A 16,915-nucleotide genomic window follows, 5' to 3' on the forward strand; every position below is an offset into this window, starting at 1 on the left:
TTGTTAGTCCTCTACTGCGGGTTACAGTGAAACTTATATAATAAACAAATTATAAATATAACGTGAATGTTATAAATAACAAGGTGCGCGGTATACTCGTGTTTTGTGAAGCAAAATAATTGTTACTTTGTACGGTGACCAGATGCAGGTTGGAGTGGGAGGGGGGGTTATCATAGGTTGGAACAGCCAAATAACATCCCCATTTATGATGCATCTGCTGCGGTCCGTCGCCATGGCAACCACTTAGTAACTGTGTTACAACTGGTCAGATATGCTTGTTGTAGCAATGTATACGTTTAATCGTACATTGTGCTTTGTAGCTAATCTCAATTTCTTGTGTATTCTACCAGCTTATAGAGTTTTAGATATTTGGAATTATAGTATAAGCTTTGGAGAAAGTACGTAGGAGAGCCATACAATCGGCATACAAGTACCAGGTCTTGTAGAAATCCAATCACTGCAGTAATATCAACCTAGCAGTAAATTATTTCATACAATATGCTTGCGAGCCTGTATTTTAACATGATTGTACTTTACCATATTATTTGATTGCCCGAACATTCTTAGACCAAAGTTCCGGACAGAATAATAGATCGACGTGGTGCTATGGTAGACTGGTCGGCAAGTTCACCTCCCCTTTCAAGATTTCAAGATTTTACAATTCCATTTAAATACAAAATTATTCACAAGTAATGGGATTTCGTAAATAAATATAAACTTTAATTAGCCACAACATGTGATAGAGTAACATTACTGACCTCTAGTTTTTGCCATTATTCTGCTTTTTATAATACCTTTTAATTGGGAGTGCCGATGGCCGAGCGGTCTAAGACGTTGACGACTTTGGGTCACTGTTAGAGATAGAGCAGGTTCAAATCCTGTCTGTGACCCTTGCTTGGGCTTTTTATCAGTACCATCGACCTTATACTGTATCGACTCTCCCCCTTAATCTGTTTGATAAGATCCTCGCACAGGCCAGTGGCTCATGAGGACGGACAGAATAAGGCTTAAAAGGGGATATATACACATTATATATATATATATTATGATATATGAAATGATTTCACTTACTAGGGGTTCCTATTTAAAAGTTTTGACTTGCCCATACTACTCCATTTTGGAGGACGGGGTTTCAAAAATGTTAATTCATAAAAATCTCCTCAGTTGATACTGAACATCGAGTTCTATTGAACACTTTATTGTTCCAGCAACAATTTCATTTAGTTAGCAATATCATTATGAACATGGTATTTTATGGTGAGCTGTCAATTAGACTTAATTATCCTCTGCCATCTTATCATCCAATCACGTGGTAAAGCGATGCTTATACAGAACCATTACAAAGTCATGGTCATCCAATGGCTGAACCTAATAGAGACATTAACGTAACATTAGTTGTTTAAATATTCGCTCATCTGTACTTTTACCTGCAGTTTTGCAAACTGCTTGAACACACTATGTAAGTAAGGCAAATGCTAAATTGTAATCCAAATTAAATCGAATTTTTTATGTAGATACAGAATGAAGTCATCTGAAAATATTTAATGTACTTTTCAATAGTAATATCGGTAAAAAATTTAAATATATTTTAAATAAAAATAACTTATGTGTATTTAAATTTTTCAAATAATGGTGAATTTGTTATCCAATGAAATAGAAATTATCGAAAAATTCAGACAATGTGTACGCAGATGTCAAATAAATATTCACAATTCTACCAATTTATACCTATAATTAGGGTATACAATGAAATGTGAATAAAAATTCTTTCGACTATTAACGGAATATTATTTTCAATATACAGATAAACGTATAATTTACAATTATATAAAATCCTGAAACAAAATTTAGTCGATCACAAATAAGTATGTGTATGGTGTTTCATTACAATATGTCCACTGGCTCTTATTTCAGGTTCAGTGTGTGAAAAGCATTTCTGATTCGAATCGTACTCATAATTAATAGTAGAGTTTTCCTTGTTTCCACGATTAAAACTGTATATATACTCGGTCTGTCAAGCTTACTTGAGTTTAAAAGTGCTTCAACTTAAAAGTACTCAAATAACGTTTTCATTGATGGAAATATTTATGTTTATTCCCCAATCAAAGAAATATTATGTTTTCAGTAAAAAAAGTATACTTTCGGCAATTGTACTCTACTTTCAGTCTAAGGTATTTTGGTGACGTAGTAGTGTGTGCATTGTTGCCCCGACCAAGAAAATACATACATACGTAGATCTGAAACTCTTCGTCAGTCAAAAGGCGTCTACTTTCTGGTCATTTTAATCTACTTCCATTGACGTATTAGCGTTTTCATTGAAGGTGCGCTTAAGAAATGTTTTATTTATAGATAGATTTAGTATAATTAGTTGGAATAATAAAATTAATAGCACCGGTAGGCTGTCGTGGGCATTATAAATATGAATCACTAATTTCAGCTTCCTAGGACAGCAGGATATTTAAAAACAACAATACATTTTTCAAGAGGATTCAACCGCATTAAAATCCCTATGAGTGATTCATTCTATTTTTTGTTTTCTTTGTAGGTTATGAGGAACGTGTGTTTCAAATTCCATCTTTTTATGGTTATTCAATGGTTTAAAACCCTATTTAAACCATTATAGGTGGTTGATCTTCATGGAAAATATTTTATTTGTTTGTTTGCAGCACCAGATACGTGTTTGTGTGTCAAATTTTATCGTTGTACGATATTGGGGGGGGGGGGGGTTATAAAGTATAGTTCGTTTTGGGAATATAACCAATCGTTCAACTTACAGGTTATTTGGATTAACGTTAGAGTCACTCGTAAAGGAGATACTGTGGTATTTGTTATCTATGAAAGAGATTTAACTGTGCCAACTATGATTTAATCGTAAACAAAGAAGTCACTGACTTTAATCGTAAGTGACTTCTAAGAAGCAGATTGTTGTTTACCTTCGCGCTGGAAGTTCAGTCTGATCAATCGGGGAAGATGTGACGTAACTCATAAAGTTTCCATGAATCGGCAGAGAGAGTTATACTTTTGTTTCATATAATGCCTTTGAAACCTAGTATGGTTTTATTCAATGAACTGAAATTACAAATTTTTCTTCCTTTAGGGAAACTTAAGTAAGGTTATGTGGGGTTGTTGACTGTATGTAAAGTTCCTTCTTATATTCATATAATTGATTACAAAAGGTCATATTTATACAGAGGAATAAACTCTGCCTCAAAAAATATATTTATAACGTCCAAAACAAGTAGGAATTAAGGAGGACATAGAAAGGAAAAGTACGCAGTAACGCACAATATTGCTTTATATTCATCCCATTCATACACTGTTAGAAGGTTGGTGAATTACCTGACTATCTGCGTATACCACTTGTAGTAATTCACTTACTCTCAGTAATGTTGAATCCTCGGAAACTCGGGCACTCAAAGTCATTAGAATTAAAGGAATGTGAAAAGTTGGCGGAGAAGCAGATCATTGGCGGATCGACTTCTCTGAGAGGAAGTTACCATATTTGTGAATGTTCATTTGAAGAGATCTTAAAAGAGATCGCAATTGTGCAACTGGTGAGACAATGAGAACACTTCTTTACCTATATTACACTATAATTTGTAGGAAACGGTGTAAAGAGTGCATTTAAGCTTCTTCTTCATCGAGATTTTTTTGTCTCTTCTGGTAAACATGATTCCAGATTCCAAGAGCCAAGTACGTTCCAGACGCAGCAGTATCAGGAAGGTGAATGTTTCCTCAACAACTGATAAAAATGAGTCGTGGACGACAGCTTTACCATCCGCCATTCTTTTCTGCCATCACCAATCAAGTAAACAAATAAAGATATGATTAGTGATAGATAGAGTGACTAGCGTGATTAGAAGATGTGATAACAGCTACCTGTCGGTGCAATCCCGCAAAGACTTAAAATAATCGTTTAGCCTTAGCTTCATTGTTAATTTTTAACTTTGGCTGTGTATTATATTTGTATACTTGTACGCATTATGAATGCTAATTTCAAGTTTAATTTTTGAACAACACACATCCAACATTCAGATTGAATCAACCCTTCCCATTATCGCTAAATGTCACGTGACGTTTGAAGTTCTAGATAAAGTGCCTTTGACCTTTGTAAACTCGGATCATCCATTTTAAATTCCAACATGAAATATGAGTATTATGTTTATGAAAACTTTCAATAAATTCTGAAAAATCTTTGTAAAAAAAACTAAAAATAACCTGGTCAAGTTAGGATGGTAGCTATGGTGAAGTTCGTTGCTGAGGCCAGTTCAAGTGAGGATGGTAGCTATGATGGTAGCTATGATGAATATCGTTCCTAAGACTAGTTGCAGTGAAGATGGAAAATATGGTAAATGTCGTTCCTGAGGCCAGTTTAAGTGAGGATGGTAGCCATGGTGAAGTTCGTTGCTGAGGCCAGTTCAAGTGAGGATGGTAGCTATGGTGAATATCGTTCCTTAGGCCAGTTTGAAGTGAGGATGGTAGCTATGGTAAAGATCGTGCCTGAGGCTAGTTCAAGTGAGGATGGTAGCCATGGCGAAGATCGTTTTTCGAGGCCAGTTCAAGTGATGATGGTAGCTATCGTGAATATCGTTCCTAAAATAAGTTCAAGTGAAGATGGTAGCTATGGTGAAGATCGTTCCTGAGGCCAGTTCAAGTGGGGATGGTAGCTATGATGAATATCGTTACTAAGACTAGTTGCAGTAAAGATGGAAAATATGGTAAATATCGTTACTGAGGCCAGTTCAAGTGAGGATGGTAGCTATGGTGAAGATCGTTACTAAGGCCAGTTCCATTGAGGATGGTAGCCATGGTGAAGTTCTTTGTTGAGGCCAGTTCAAGTGAGGATGGTAGCTATGATGAATATCGTTCCTAAGACTAGTTGCAGTAAAGATGGAAAATATGGTAAATATCGTTACTGAGGTCAGTTCAAGTGAGGATGGTAGCTATGGTGAAGATCGTTACTAAGGCCAGTTCCATTGGGGATGGTAGCCATGGTGAAGTTCGTTGTTGAGGCCAGTTCAAGTGAGGATGGTAGCTATGGTGAAGATCGTTACTGAGGCCAGTTCAAGTGAGGATGGTAGCTATGGTGAAGTTCGTTGTTAAGGCCAGTTGAAGTGAGGATGGTAGCTATGGTGAAGATCGTTACTGAGGCCAGTTCAAGTGAGGATGGTAGCTATGGTGAAGATCGTTACTAAGGCCAGTTCCATTGGGGATGATAGCCATGGTGAAGTTCTTTGTTGAGGCCAGTTCAAGTGAGGATGGTAGCTATGGTGAAGATCGTTACTGAGGCCAGTTCAAGTGAGGATGGTAGCTATGGTGAAGATCGTTCCTTAAGGCAGTTCAAGTGAGCTTGCTACAGGGGCGAATCCAGTCCTAATAGTTTAAGAGGACTACCCACCTAAGTTTTAGTTCAAGTCGAAGTCAAAGAATATCTTATTCATTAGGCAATATTTTGGATAATAAGTCCTTTCTAAATCTTAAACTGGAGAAAAAAGGCTTAGGTGACTTCAGAACCACCATCAATGGCCGGGCACGCGAGCTGCTTGCAAGGATCACCAATCCAAGCAGCAGCCACAATCGATGTTGCACAAATCTGTTACCTTATGATAACTGTTGTACCCTTACTCTAAGCCATTAGTTTCCAAATTTTGGGAAAATACTGTGACAGGATTAAAAATCGAAATAATTAAAAATTAATATACTTATATCCAAAGTTTATTTATGTTTACAAACCGGAAGTTATAAGGTTTTACCATAAACGCCTTTTTTCCAAAACCGCGGAGAGGGCCATGGTCCTTCTTCTAGATCTGCCACTAGGTTGCTATAGCTCAGCTACTGTATATTACGAGATGGTTGTGGTTGGATTAGGATAAGGAAGATTGAAAACAATAATTATCACTCGTTTTTTTAATTCTTTTGGACACTTTATTTCGTATTCCAAAACCTAAGGAACCTATATACTTATTTGAAAAATATATCCTGTGAATGTAAACCTTTTGCACTGGTAGCTTCAAATAAAGACGCGATAAAAAACGTTTGGCTTTTTCTGCTTTCAGAAGTTGTACAATAATGATGGTTCATTATATTTGAGAGTGAAAGCGCTGAGATTTAATGACCAAACTTTATTGTTGGTAATTAAAGAGATAAGCCACAGTATCGTTGAGAATGTTTTATCGATGATAACCTTGCTTATTGACCAATATTTTTACCGAACTACTTTATGCTCTTTAGTGTACCAGGTCTAGCGAGTGATGATGGAACAGTGGAAAGGCAAGGTTGCTATAGTGACAGGGGCCAGTGCAGGTATAGGGGCTGCTATAGCTCAGGCTCTGGTACATCACGGGATGGTTGTGGTGGGGCTGGCCAGGAGACAGGAGAAGATGCAGGCAAATATAGAAGATATTTATCACATTATTAAGTTCATAATTTTCTGGATGCTTTATTTTGATTTAGTGTTTCAAATATTTCAAAAATATTTTACAAGTTAAAAACAAGTTAAATAAAATGGTGTAGAACAAGTATACTTAACAGCATAAAATATATCAAAAATACATTTAAAGAATATTTAAAGTACATTCAAAATTATACACACTTCTTACTTTTTATAAATTTACATAGATTTTTTTTCTAAAAACACAGGCAGTAAACAATTTATTGTTACTGCAATAACTATAATAAATTTATATCTTTACTTATTTTGACCTGAAAAGTAATATGACGAAATCTTACAAAGATACAAGATAATTATATTGATAAGGATTTTGATGCTTTAATTTGTTTTGAATTTTTTGACTTTGCAAAATATTAAATTTGTGGAAATACTGGTGGTTGAATCATCCGTTTTGATGATTAATATTGTTTCTGCGTTCAGGAAATGTCGGAGCAGCTGGCTAAGTCTAAAGAACCGGGAAAACTGTACTCTTTGAAAGTTGACTTGAGACAAGAAGAAGATATACTCGCTGCTTTCGATTGGGTGTACAGTAAACTGGGGGGTGCTGACGTATTAGTAAACAACGCCGGATTGGCTGTATGTGGTTCTATACGAGGTATCTTTTTATTCGCACACTTTAGTATTTTTTTCTAAACTAAATCTGCTGAGTTGATGAATTAAGTATATCTTACCGATTAAGTGTCTTATATGTTCCAAGAAGTTTCACTTCTGACTAGTTCACACGTACATTGGGTAACACATCACTAACAGCACATTTATATGTAATATAATAAATGGATAACTTTATCGTTCAGTCTAATCTAGAATAGGATTGTCGGAGTGGGTGGGGTTACCTTAGAGTGAAATATTTTGACAAGTATGTACGTAAAACCCCTCTCTGTCCTTTTTGGCTGGTATAACTTTTTGTAGCTGAATCAAAGAATTTCCCTATCTCCTAGGAGACATGATTAAGTGGCCACTCACTATATCTGCAATAAGTAGCCCTAAGCTTCCACCCTTATCCATCTTGAATATTCTGTTAGTCCACCCCACCCAGACCTTAAAGATATAAGAGTAGTAAGAGGTTTTCCAGCTTCTTGTCCTAAATTAACAAGATACGTGTTTTAAGAAACACTTAATTAGTATTTCATACTATATATATATATATATATATATATATATATATATATATAAAACTTTTGTAAGATATAGTAAATTTTAAGCATTTACTTTTGTATGTATTTGTGTTAGTTTGTGTGTTTTTATTTTTTATACTAAGTTTTTACTATTAAATAATAATTGTAATCTTAAAATTGTTCATAACGACTTAGTAGTACTCCGAATATATTTTCAGACGGAAAGACAGAGGACTGGCGGAACTTATGGGAAGTAAATGTCTTGGCCGTCACCATTTGCACCAGAGAGTACCTCAAGACCTTGGAACAGCGGAAAATCCAAAAGGGACATATTTTTATTATTAACAGGTAACTGAAAATAAATCACGTTTCCATGTTGTTTATTAGATAAGAAGGTTACGCTTTGGGGAACTAAACAAGCTGAACTTTTTACTCTAACGGTACAGGTCTGACGAGTCTAACCTACCTTCGCTTAACAGCTGGCTGATATACCAGAAGTTGGTCACCTGTAGCAATAAGCAGAGTAAAGGACGCTATGTAAGAACATAAAGCCGTGAAGTATAGGGCCTGGCAATCGTTTCAAACGATATCTTGTATAGTTCTGTGCAAACAATCTGAATGTGACCTATCTCTTTGATCCTGCAATGGTGCTTCTTACCCAGATCCACGTTTACTGATCCACTTCACCTCCGTGTAGTGTCTGGTGAGTTTCACTGTCTTCTGGTGAATGATTCGCTGATTTGTAGCAAGGGCTTAACAATCTCTGATTCAAGAGACAATGGACTTTAAACAGAAATAATGTACGCGGATTATTATCTTTTGGTTGTTGGATGCTGTTTTAGAAAAGGAAGAAGAACCTTAAGTTAAGACGTCCTACAAGACGGTCTTCGAGAGATTAAACAAGAGATAGCCGTTTTAAATTGACAGATGAACTATAAGTACGAGACATATCATTGCTAGTCTGGGATTGTGACAAATTAACTGGTGTGTCATATATTGTTTAAGCTTTCAATTAGTATAAAAGATTAGCTTCTTGCTAATTAATATTATTAATTTATGTATATATTTTATTTAAGAATAATAAAGCCAAAAGGCCAGGGTTGCAATAGTAAAGTTATATTAAGTTGTTTTTTAAGTTACATTATGTTAGTTTTCAAGTCTAAAAACATGTTTCATTTATGCATATAGTCAGTCTTGGCAAGTATAATTATATTGTTTATGATTTTTAATTATGTAAGTTCTTCATATATTTGATGTATATTTTTGTGGCAAAATGAGAAAATAAATACATTTATTTATTTATTATTATTTATTACAATTATTATAGTGTTGGTAATTGTTGTACGTGTGGGAGTGAACTGTACAATTTTGGTCCAAAGTAAAGAATGGAGTTGTTAAATGAAGATAGTGTGAAGTTGTCCACAAAATCACTTATGCTCTAGATTTCGAATCATAAAAAAGATACAGTATCTTTATTTCTTCAAACAATATTTGAATATATTTCAAGCCTCAATGATTGATAGAATAGAAGGCTAGCTAATTTAAGTTCTTCACCTGGTCAAAAGTCTCCCTTACAGCTACCCAAAACGCCATACGATTCCCAGAGCTCGTTTCTGTTGGCAAACATTTCAATTAAATAATTTTGTACTGCAATAGATCCAGAATTCATTCCCATATCGGAGCTTTGATTCAAATAAACCAATGAAACCCGGTTTTGAGAATATCTTTGGATAAAAATGAGGAAAGGCGAATTCTTATTCCTAGCACGAAGTACCTCCCCAACGATATTCGCTTGCTGAATGTTCACGTCAACACAGAGGCTTTGAAGATACATTTTGTCTCTAACTCGGTCATATCAAAACCAGTCAGCGTGTACATTGATTTAATAATTAGTGAAATGGATTTAAACACAGACAACATTTTTCCAAAAGTGTACTCAATATTGCACTAATTTGAATTTTGTTCGTATAAATAAATGTTATATGTCGTACATACAAAAAACACCGTTTAACCCACAACTATTGTTCCTCAAAATACCACTTCGGGTTGTAGCCTTGTAGTGGCCTTGACTACCATGTAGCCTTGACAGTGGGCTTATGGTAACCACTGAGCGACGCTATCCTACCTGTAAATCAGTCGAAGAATAAAAACTCCGCAAAACAGGCTATTTTATGTTTAAGATAGCATTATTTCATCAAATGAGGTCTTCTTAAAATACCTAAGTGTGAGGTGCCTCTGTTGTATTATTCATACTTTTTATACTTATTTAACATTCTATTTCATATTATTGTATATGTAAAGTGTTTTGAACATACATTCCTTCTCTCATTGTCTTTGAAATCTTAAAATTCGAATGATAAATAAAAATAAATTTTGTTAGACTATTGCCAATAAAAACGAACCGTATTCTCGAGAAAAGTAATGGGGAATAAATCATACGTGACAAGATTGTATATTTTTCGTACGTTATGAATATTAAATTGTATTTATATTGCAGTATTGCAGGACACACCCCCGATGTCTATACGTACCCCGTGTACACGGGGACGAAGTACGCAGTCAGGGCCATCTCCCAGTGTCTCAGGAGAGAACTCGCGGAGAAGAACAGCAGTATCAAAGTAACCGTGAGTAACAGCTTTGACCTATGAGGTGACATTCAAATAAAATATTAAAAACAGTGTTGTTTACAGTATAATGTTTTTGATTAGTCTTATGTAATTCAAACTGGATTTAAATCATTTAAGGGGAGTTGAAGGCCCCATTCCCGCCCATGTTAAAAGTAAGAATTTTAGGAACACATATCTGGGTAACCATAGCAACTAACAGCATGAAATTTTTTATTCTTGACTGTTGCATCATAATAAGTAAAATAAACTACAATTAGCTAGATAGGTAATATAACTTGAAAATTATAAATTTTTTTTAATCGCAAAATTTTTTTTTCAAATATTTTTAATATTATATATATATATATTTTTTTTATAGTTGAAGAATTTTATTCATTGTAGTTTATCTTGTACATTACATATATACAAACAGCCAGTAAAAATTTCAAAGCAATAACTCTACTAGTACCTGAGATAATGGTTCCTAAAACTAAAACATGCAACTTTCGGAAAACGACATAAATATAAAAAATCAGCTTATTATTGTGAATATTTTACCTTCAAATCCACCTGGGCAGTATTGAGAGGATGCTCCTTCTTCTTCTTTAAGTTTATTTCTTCTTTTGCAATTCTGGATTCTTTGGTTGCATCCTGTGCTGCCCGTTGAGCCTTTTGAAGTCGAACCTCATCAGCTTTTTTCAGCGCCACAACAGTGTTTATACCGTAGTTAACAATCCCAAGTTCTTTCAAAACATTTAATCTACCTAAGTTTCCATCATTGAATGTCAAGATTGCATCAAATACCCCTATTTCTAAAGTTTTTCTTCCAACAAATACATTCTTAGGTATTCTACTCCAGACTATATTGTTGAAAGACTCGTTAACGTTTTAGGTTTTTCCATGTAGGCATTTTTTAAGGAGACTAGGATCAGCCAATGGTGAAAAATAGGTTTTATAACTTCCATTACTGCAACAGGAACTGTATTTTTATGCTTGAAGTCTTTTTTTTCATAAACAGCTTTATTGTACTTGCACCAAGTTTCCGGTGCAGGTGGACATAGCTGATGGCTCGGGTGTTCATCCGTAGAGATGTAATGGAAATATATGGACCATACAGAACGTTTCATTTTATCCAAACTATTTACATTAGCTCTAATTGCATTGCCATAATATGACTGAAATTTATCGTGAAACTTACGTTTTTTATTTGCACTCTCGGCATATTTACAACTAAACTCTAAAATATTTCACTATTATAAATAATAAACACAAACAACAACACTTTGTTTACCTTTATCACTGACAAACCAGAAAACAACAGTAAACAATACTAGGTTAGTCTAAGCAGACAAGAAAAACAGCAATAGACAACAAATAATATGCAGTAAGTGTTGCCTACATTGATTTTTCTTCAACCTTTACTCTTCACTTTGAGTACTATGCAAAGTGCAAACAAATACAGAAATAATTATCGTCAATAGAAGTTGATGAAAGCTGAACTGGTCGCAAATTGGCTATGCAGACTATTTTATAAAATTAAATAAAAAATACTTAGAACAACTTTTTTAGGCTTTGTTTGGTATCAAAATGTACAGAAAGATACAGAGAACAAATTTAGCTAAAAAAATTTTTTTTGTTATTTTTTGACCCTTCGACCTTCAACTCCCCTTAAGTGACCATTTTCAGAAGTTGTTCATAATATATGAGGGTACTTTATAAATGGGTTTAGATGAGATATCATACACAAGTTACTATCAGTACCCAGGTTGTAGATAACATTTAGAAGCACTCAAGTGACCTGAGCTTGAAGTTAGGTCTTCGCAAATCTGTCTTAGTCACACCAAAGAAGCCAACTTCAAGCTCTAGAAGATAATTAGGTATAATGGGAAGGGTTGATGCAATGCGAATGATGAGACAATGAGAACACCTCTTCATCTATAATACACTTGATAATTGTATATTAAGTAAAAGGGAGTTTTTGGAATTTTTGAATGGGAGGGATTGGCAGGCGTTAGGGGATTATATGAAGGACGCTTGGAGGTACCGGTGGAATTTAATACAGGAATTCAATTTTTAGATTTTTCTTTTTTAATTTCTTAATAAGTAAGGAAAACTGTGCAAACATAACGCGCTAGTTATAATGTACATAGTTACGTAGATTATGAGTTTATATTGCACTTATACATCACAGGAGAGACCATTAAGATAAGGATTCAGTCTTTACTTTTCTATTCCTTTTTCTGTACTGTATCTGTATATTTGTATCATCGTAACATATTGTATTAACTGCCTTTAGGATGTAAATGTGTTTTTACTTTTTCTCTTTTACTGTACAAATTTCGTTTTGTGAAAATTTTGGTAGTTTAGCAGTTTATTTTGTACTGTATTTAATACTCCTATAGTTTAAAGCCAGCCAGCTGACGGTCATTTTGACCAATGCTGTGAAGTGTTTGAAGTTAGGTTCACTGTGGGGACCTAAATGTGTATACACAACTAAAGGGAAAATAAAGCACTTTTTCATTTCATTTCACTTGATTTTGTAACCTAGGTGCCTCTGAAGTTAAAACGATGCAAAAGATTCGCTTGAGCTTCTTAGTCACAGACTTTTTATATCTCTCCAGACGGACACGGACTCCGAATTAAAAAGTCCGGTCTGCGACCGTGTCAGATTTCAGACGCTGCAATAAGCGGATGGTGAATTGGATAAAACACAACACGCGTTAATGATTTCAGAGATCTATTCGTACTATTTGAGTATATAAAGTTGTATCTACACAGAATTAAAGGGTTTGCGGTTACGTAATTCTAGGATATGATGATTCTAACTACTCCTTGTTAATTATCTACTTCCAGAGTATCAGTCCCAGCATGACACGGACAGAAGCTACGAGACACTTGCTGGATCAGCTGGAGTCCCAAGCTATCCTGGAGGCTTCAGACGTAGCTCAAGCTCTGGTGGACGCCTTAGCAACTACTTCTGTCACTCAGGTCCTTTTAATTATTTTCCGTGCTAAACTCTAGGTGCTATGTTTCTGTGCTAATTCTTCACATTACCTAAATTACCAAGAGAGAAGTTATTTGATGGCCAGCTTTTGTCCCAAACTATGCAGGAGGATTCTGACGTAGCTCAAGCTCTGGTGGACGCCTTAGCAACTACTTCTGTCACTCAGGTCCTTTTAATTATTTTCCGTGCTAAACTCTAGGTGCTATGTTTCTGTGCTAATTCTTCACATTACCTAAATTACCAAGAGAGAAGTTATTTGATGGCCAGCTTTTGTCCCAAACTATGCAGGAGGATTCTGACGTAGCCCGAACTGTGGTTGACGCCTCATCAACTAATTATGTCACTTATATCCGTTTAGTTATTAATGTTTCTCTGATAAATTTACGTATTACCAATAGATAACATTACCACTACTATTAGTGAGTGGAATATACTTTAGATAATTTAACCCAGGTTCAGTGCTGGCAAGAAGGGGCTAAGATCGGGTTTTGAAACAATCTAGGAACAACAAATTTAGAATATAATTAATGAGAACTAACTTTTGATTCGTAATGAACACTGATATTTCTTTGACAGAGATAGTGATAGTTTAGGATTTAATATCCCTAGAAATAATGTGTATATGTTAGTTTTTGTGTCCTATTTAGCTCAAATATAAACTTTAGAGAGGGAATATTTTTTCCTATTGGCATATGGTTACTCTTAGAGTACTAACGTCTGGTACAGCTTAATATGGTTTATGTGTGGCTACTCGTAACTGAGTGTTAGAATAACAAGAGGGTTACTATCATTATAAACTATGAAACTTTTTTTATTAATGTCTGATGTTGCTTGGTATTAGGCAATTAGCATGTCCCTAACCTGTAATTGGGATGCCGGCAATATAAGGGATTGATAATGAAGCCATATTATTACAATTGAAGTACAAGGATTAATGTCGTCTTTCCAAATAAATCCAGATTTATATATAATAAGTTATTGATTCATTAAATATATTTTCTATCCTTTTACACTGTTTTGTGTTTGCTAAAAATATTGCATTTTCCAGATTTGTGAGATGGTCATCACACCGATTCCTACTAATCTGATCTACTAAGCCAGAAGACATCGACAATCAATACAAACAATTCTATATGTATCACTGCGTGCATTAATAAAATACTTTAAATTTGGACCAGGTTATTTGACGTTGTGTGTTTCATTTGAAAATAATTGGTGATCTAATTGCGGTTTTCAAGTACTGACAATAAATATATGTACAACACGTTGCGTAGAAAATTGTTTTGAATTCGCATTGTTATCAGGAAAACGTGAGAACTATTCTCTTTCGTATGACACCAAAACCTAATATACGTTCATAGGATGTTTAATAGAATATGGAGTTTAAAACATATTTTTACTATAATTTAATTAATCTCAACAGTTTGACGTAGGATTACAGTTTCAAAAATGTGTATTATGTAATTACTACTATTAGTGTTGACCTAACATAACATTTCTCCTAGCTATTCCACGTGTAGAATGTACGAGGGCTGTCCAGAAAGTAGCGGACGTTTTAACACGGCATGGCAATGGACGGGGCAATTGCCAAATCGTTGCGTAGCGATCCACGTCTTCATCGCCTGGGACAGGTGGTAACTCCGGGATCCGGGCTGTACGGCGGATGATTGAAAACTTCCTTTCCAAAACCATCTAAGGGCACTTAGGTACGATTGGCCGTGTGCGTGGATAAGCGTTGTCGTGGGGAAAGTAAACTTTCTTTCTTAGTAAAGTAAGTTTCTCCAACGCTTTTTTTGTATCGCACGTATTAAGTTTCTGAGTGTTCGGTAATACCTCTCTGAGTTAACAGTTTTGCCACTTTCTAGAAAGTCAACGAGAAGCAACTCAGGAAACTCCATGAGCATCCCAAAACACATTAACTATGATTTTTTTTGCTGACAGCCTCGGTTTCTTGGACGAATGTGTGTGTCCCCACTAGGCTTTCACTCATTATTGCTTGACCGCAGACATCTCAAATCTGGTGATCAATTTCAATTTTGGTTTGTGATTTTCCGCCAACAAAAACCTTCACAACTGGAGGGATTGTAAATTTCTGGGCTCATTTCAACACCCCTCTGTATACAAAGTACGATAGGCACGGTGCCTATTACGGCTGGTTACTGAGTGTAGGGCCACACTAACGCCATGATGGCGGCGCTAGTCTCGCCCATTGTCGCGTCAGTAATGTTACTTTCTGAACTGCCCTCGTAGCAACTACCGACCCATCAGTTTAAAACACTGCCAGACCTGAGATAACCTGATTGTTGAGGAGGTTTAACATCACGGCCTCTGATGTATGTGAAAGAACTGTACATCACTTCAGAGTTCGCCTTCAGCAGTATGATGCTACTAGTGCTTTGCTTTGGGATATTATTGTCAAACATTATTGAACATAAAATGATCTTTCTTTAAAGTTTGTTTGTGACGATTTAGGGATTGTGATGAAACGGGATTTTTAAAATGTACATAATCATTCAGTGGTACAAGGAATCAGGTCGACTACATTTCGAGATCTGCAATCTGATCTCTTCCTCAAGTGGATACACAACCTAACACATAACTACAATGTACGAATATATTAAAACAAACAAATCATACCAGGAAGTTGTGACACGCATACGTCAGGAACCACAACAGCCACGTTGTGTGTCTATTCCATGTACTAATAAAAACTAAACACTAATTTTAAAAACTGAACTAAAGAACAGGTCTGCAATTAAAGTCCATCCACTGAAAACTGACCAGAGACCAGTAGTACATGGTGATCGTTACGGAAGAACAATATGGCGGCAAAACAGGAAACGGGAATGAGCCATTTGTAAATTAGCCCATTTTTCGTATTTTCTCTGTATTCTTTTATCCTAACTTTTAATGGTTTTGTTTAACGAATACAAAGTTTTATTTGTTACATTTTTAGTAAATAATAAATGTTTGCAAACATGATTATTGAATAGGCATGCTTCTAACAACTCCTTTGACTAGTAAACCACTATCTTTAACTAGACACGTGGAATATAAACATATAGTATTAATATCACTACTACATAGGTCAAGAAGCCCTATGATGCATTTACATTGTTGTACTTGTTCCATCTCAGTGTCTTAGGAAAATTTGCAACGTGCGATAAGAAATTACTTTTAGTCTAATTAAATTGAATAAACCAAAATGTTACGTTTTAATGTTACGTTCAATTAAACTGTAATTTAAAACATTTCATATCACGCTCGAGTATTTTTACTAATATTATATTAATTTTAAACCCAACTACAAGTGAATTTTATCATGCAAATATATAAAATTAAGGAAATAGATGAAAAGAAACAAAAAACGAAGAGCTGTAAAAGAAAAACTGGAACAAATGAAACACACGAGTCTGTATCTGACCACAGAACCGCTAGACAGGTTACCGCAGGCTGGAACAGCCGAATAGCAGCACGTTTATAGTGGAGATGCTGCGGTCCGTTGCCATGGCAACCACTATGTTTCAACAGCTGATTTATAATAACGCTAGTGTACGTTGTTATTGTGACATAATATTTATTGCATTCCTACAAATATTTGTGGTACAAATGAACAGTTTAACGTATGTATATTCAGGTGTTATGAAATATGCTCTATGTCTATACGTCTTTCAACAAACATATCAGAAATTGATTTTTAATGAATACGAGGTATGCCAATATTATTGATGAAGGTTTT

At 35.1% G+C, this 16,915-nt stretch overlaps 1 protein-coding gene across 2 annotated transcripts; it reads left to right on the forward strand.

The window, feature by feature from the left end:
• The first annotated feature begins 6,216 nt into the window (after positions 1 to 6,216).
• On the forward strand, positions 6,217 to 14,358 carry LOC124363316 (dehydrogenase/reductase SDR family member 11-like). Of its 2 annotated transcripts, none has more exons than XM_046818556.1 (6): positions 6,217 to 6,386; positions 6,872 to 7,046; positions 7,785 to 7,914; positions 10,064 to 10,190; positions 13,026 to 13,160; positions 14,225 to 14,358. In XM_046818556.1, exons 1-6 carry the CDS (start codon positions 6,252 to 6,254, stop codon positions 14,270 to 14,272), a joined length of 750 nt encoding a protein of 249 aa, XP_046674512.1. In that variant the 5' UTR covers positions 6,217 to 6,251; the 3' UTR covers positions 14,273 to 14,358. The 2 variants fall into 2 exon arrangements, with proteins under 2 accessions (XP_046674512.1, XP_046674513.1); XM_046818557.1 differs by having other exon boundaries at positions 10,072 to 10,190.
• The last annotated feature ends 2,557 nt before the right edge of the window (positions 14,359 to 16,915 follow it).

Source organism: Homalodisca vitripennis, chromosome 5 (genome assembly GCF_021130785.1).
Source record: "Homalodisca vitripennis isolate AUS2020 chromosome 5, UT_GWSS_2.1, whole genome shotgun sequence".
In the NCBI taxonomy this organism is placed as follows: Eukaryota; Metazoa; Arthropoda; class Insecta; order Hemiptera; family Cicadellidae; genus Homalodisca; species Homalodisca vitripennis.

Coding starts and splice junctions, on each gene's coding strand:
- LOC124363316 (XM_046818556.1), top strand. CDS start 6,252: ATGATGGAACAGTGGAAAGGCAAGGTTGCTATAGTGACAGGGGCCAGT. Junction 7,047..7,784: donor TGTATGTGGTTCTATACGAG/GTATCTTTTTAT, acceptor ATATATTTTCAG/ACGGAAAGACAGAGGACTGG. Junction 13,161..14,224: donor CAACTACTTCTGTCACTCAG/GTCCTTTTAATT, acceptor TGCATTTTCCAG/ATTTGTGAGATGGTCATCAC.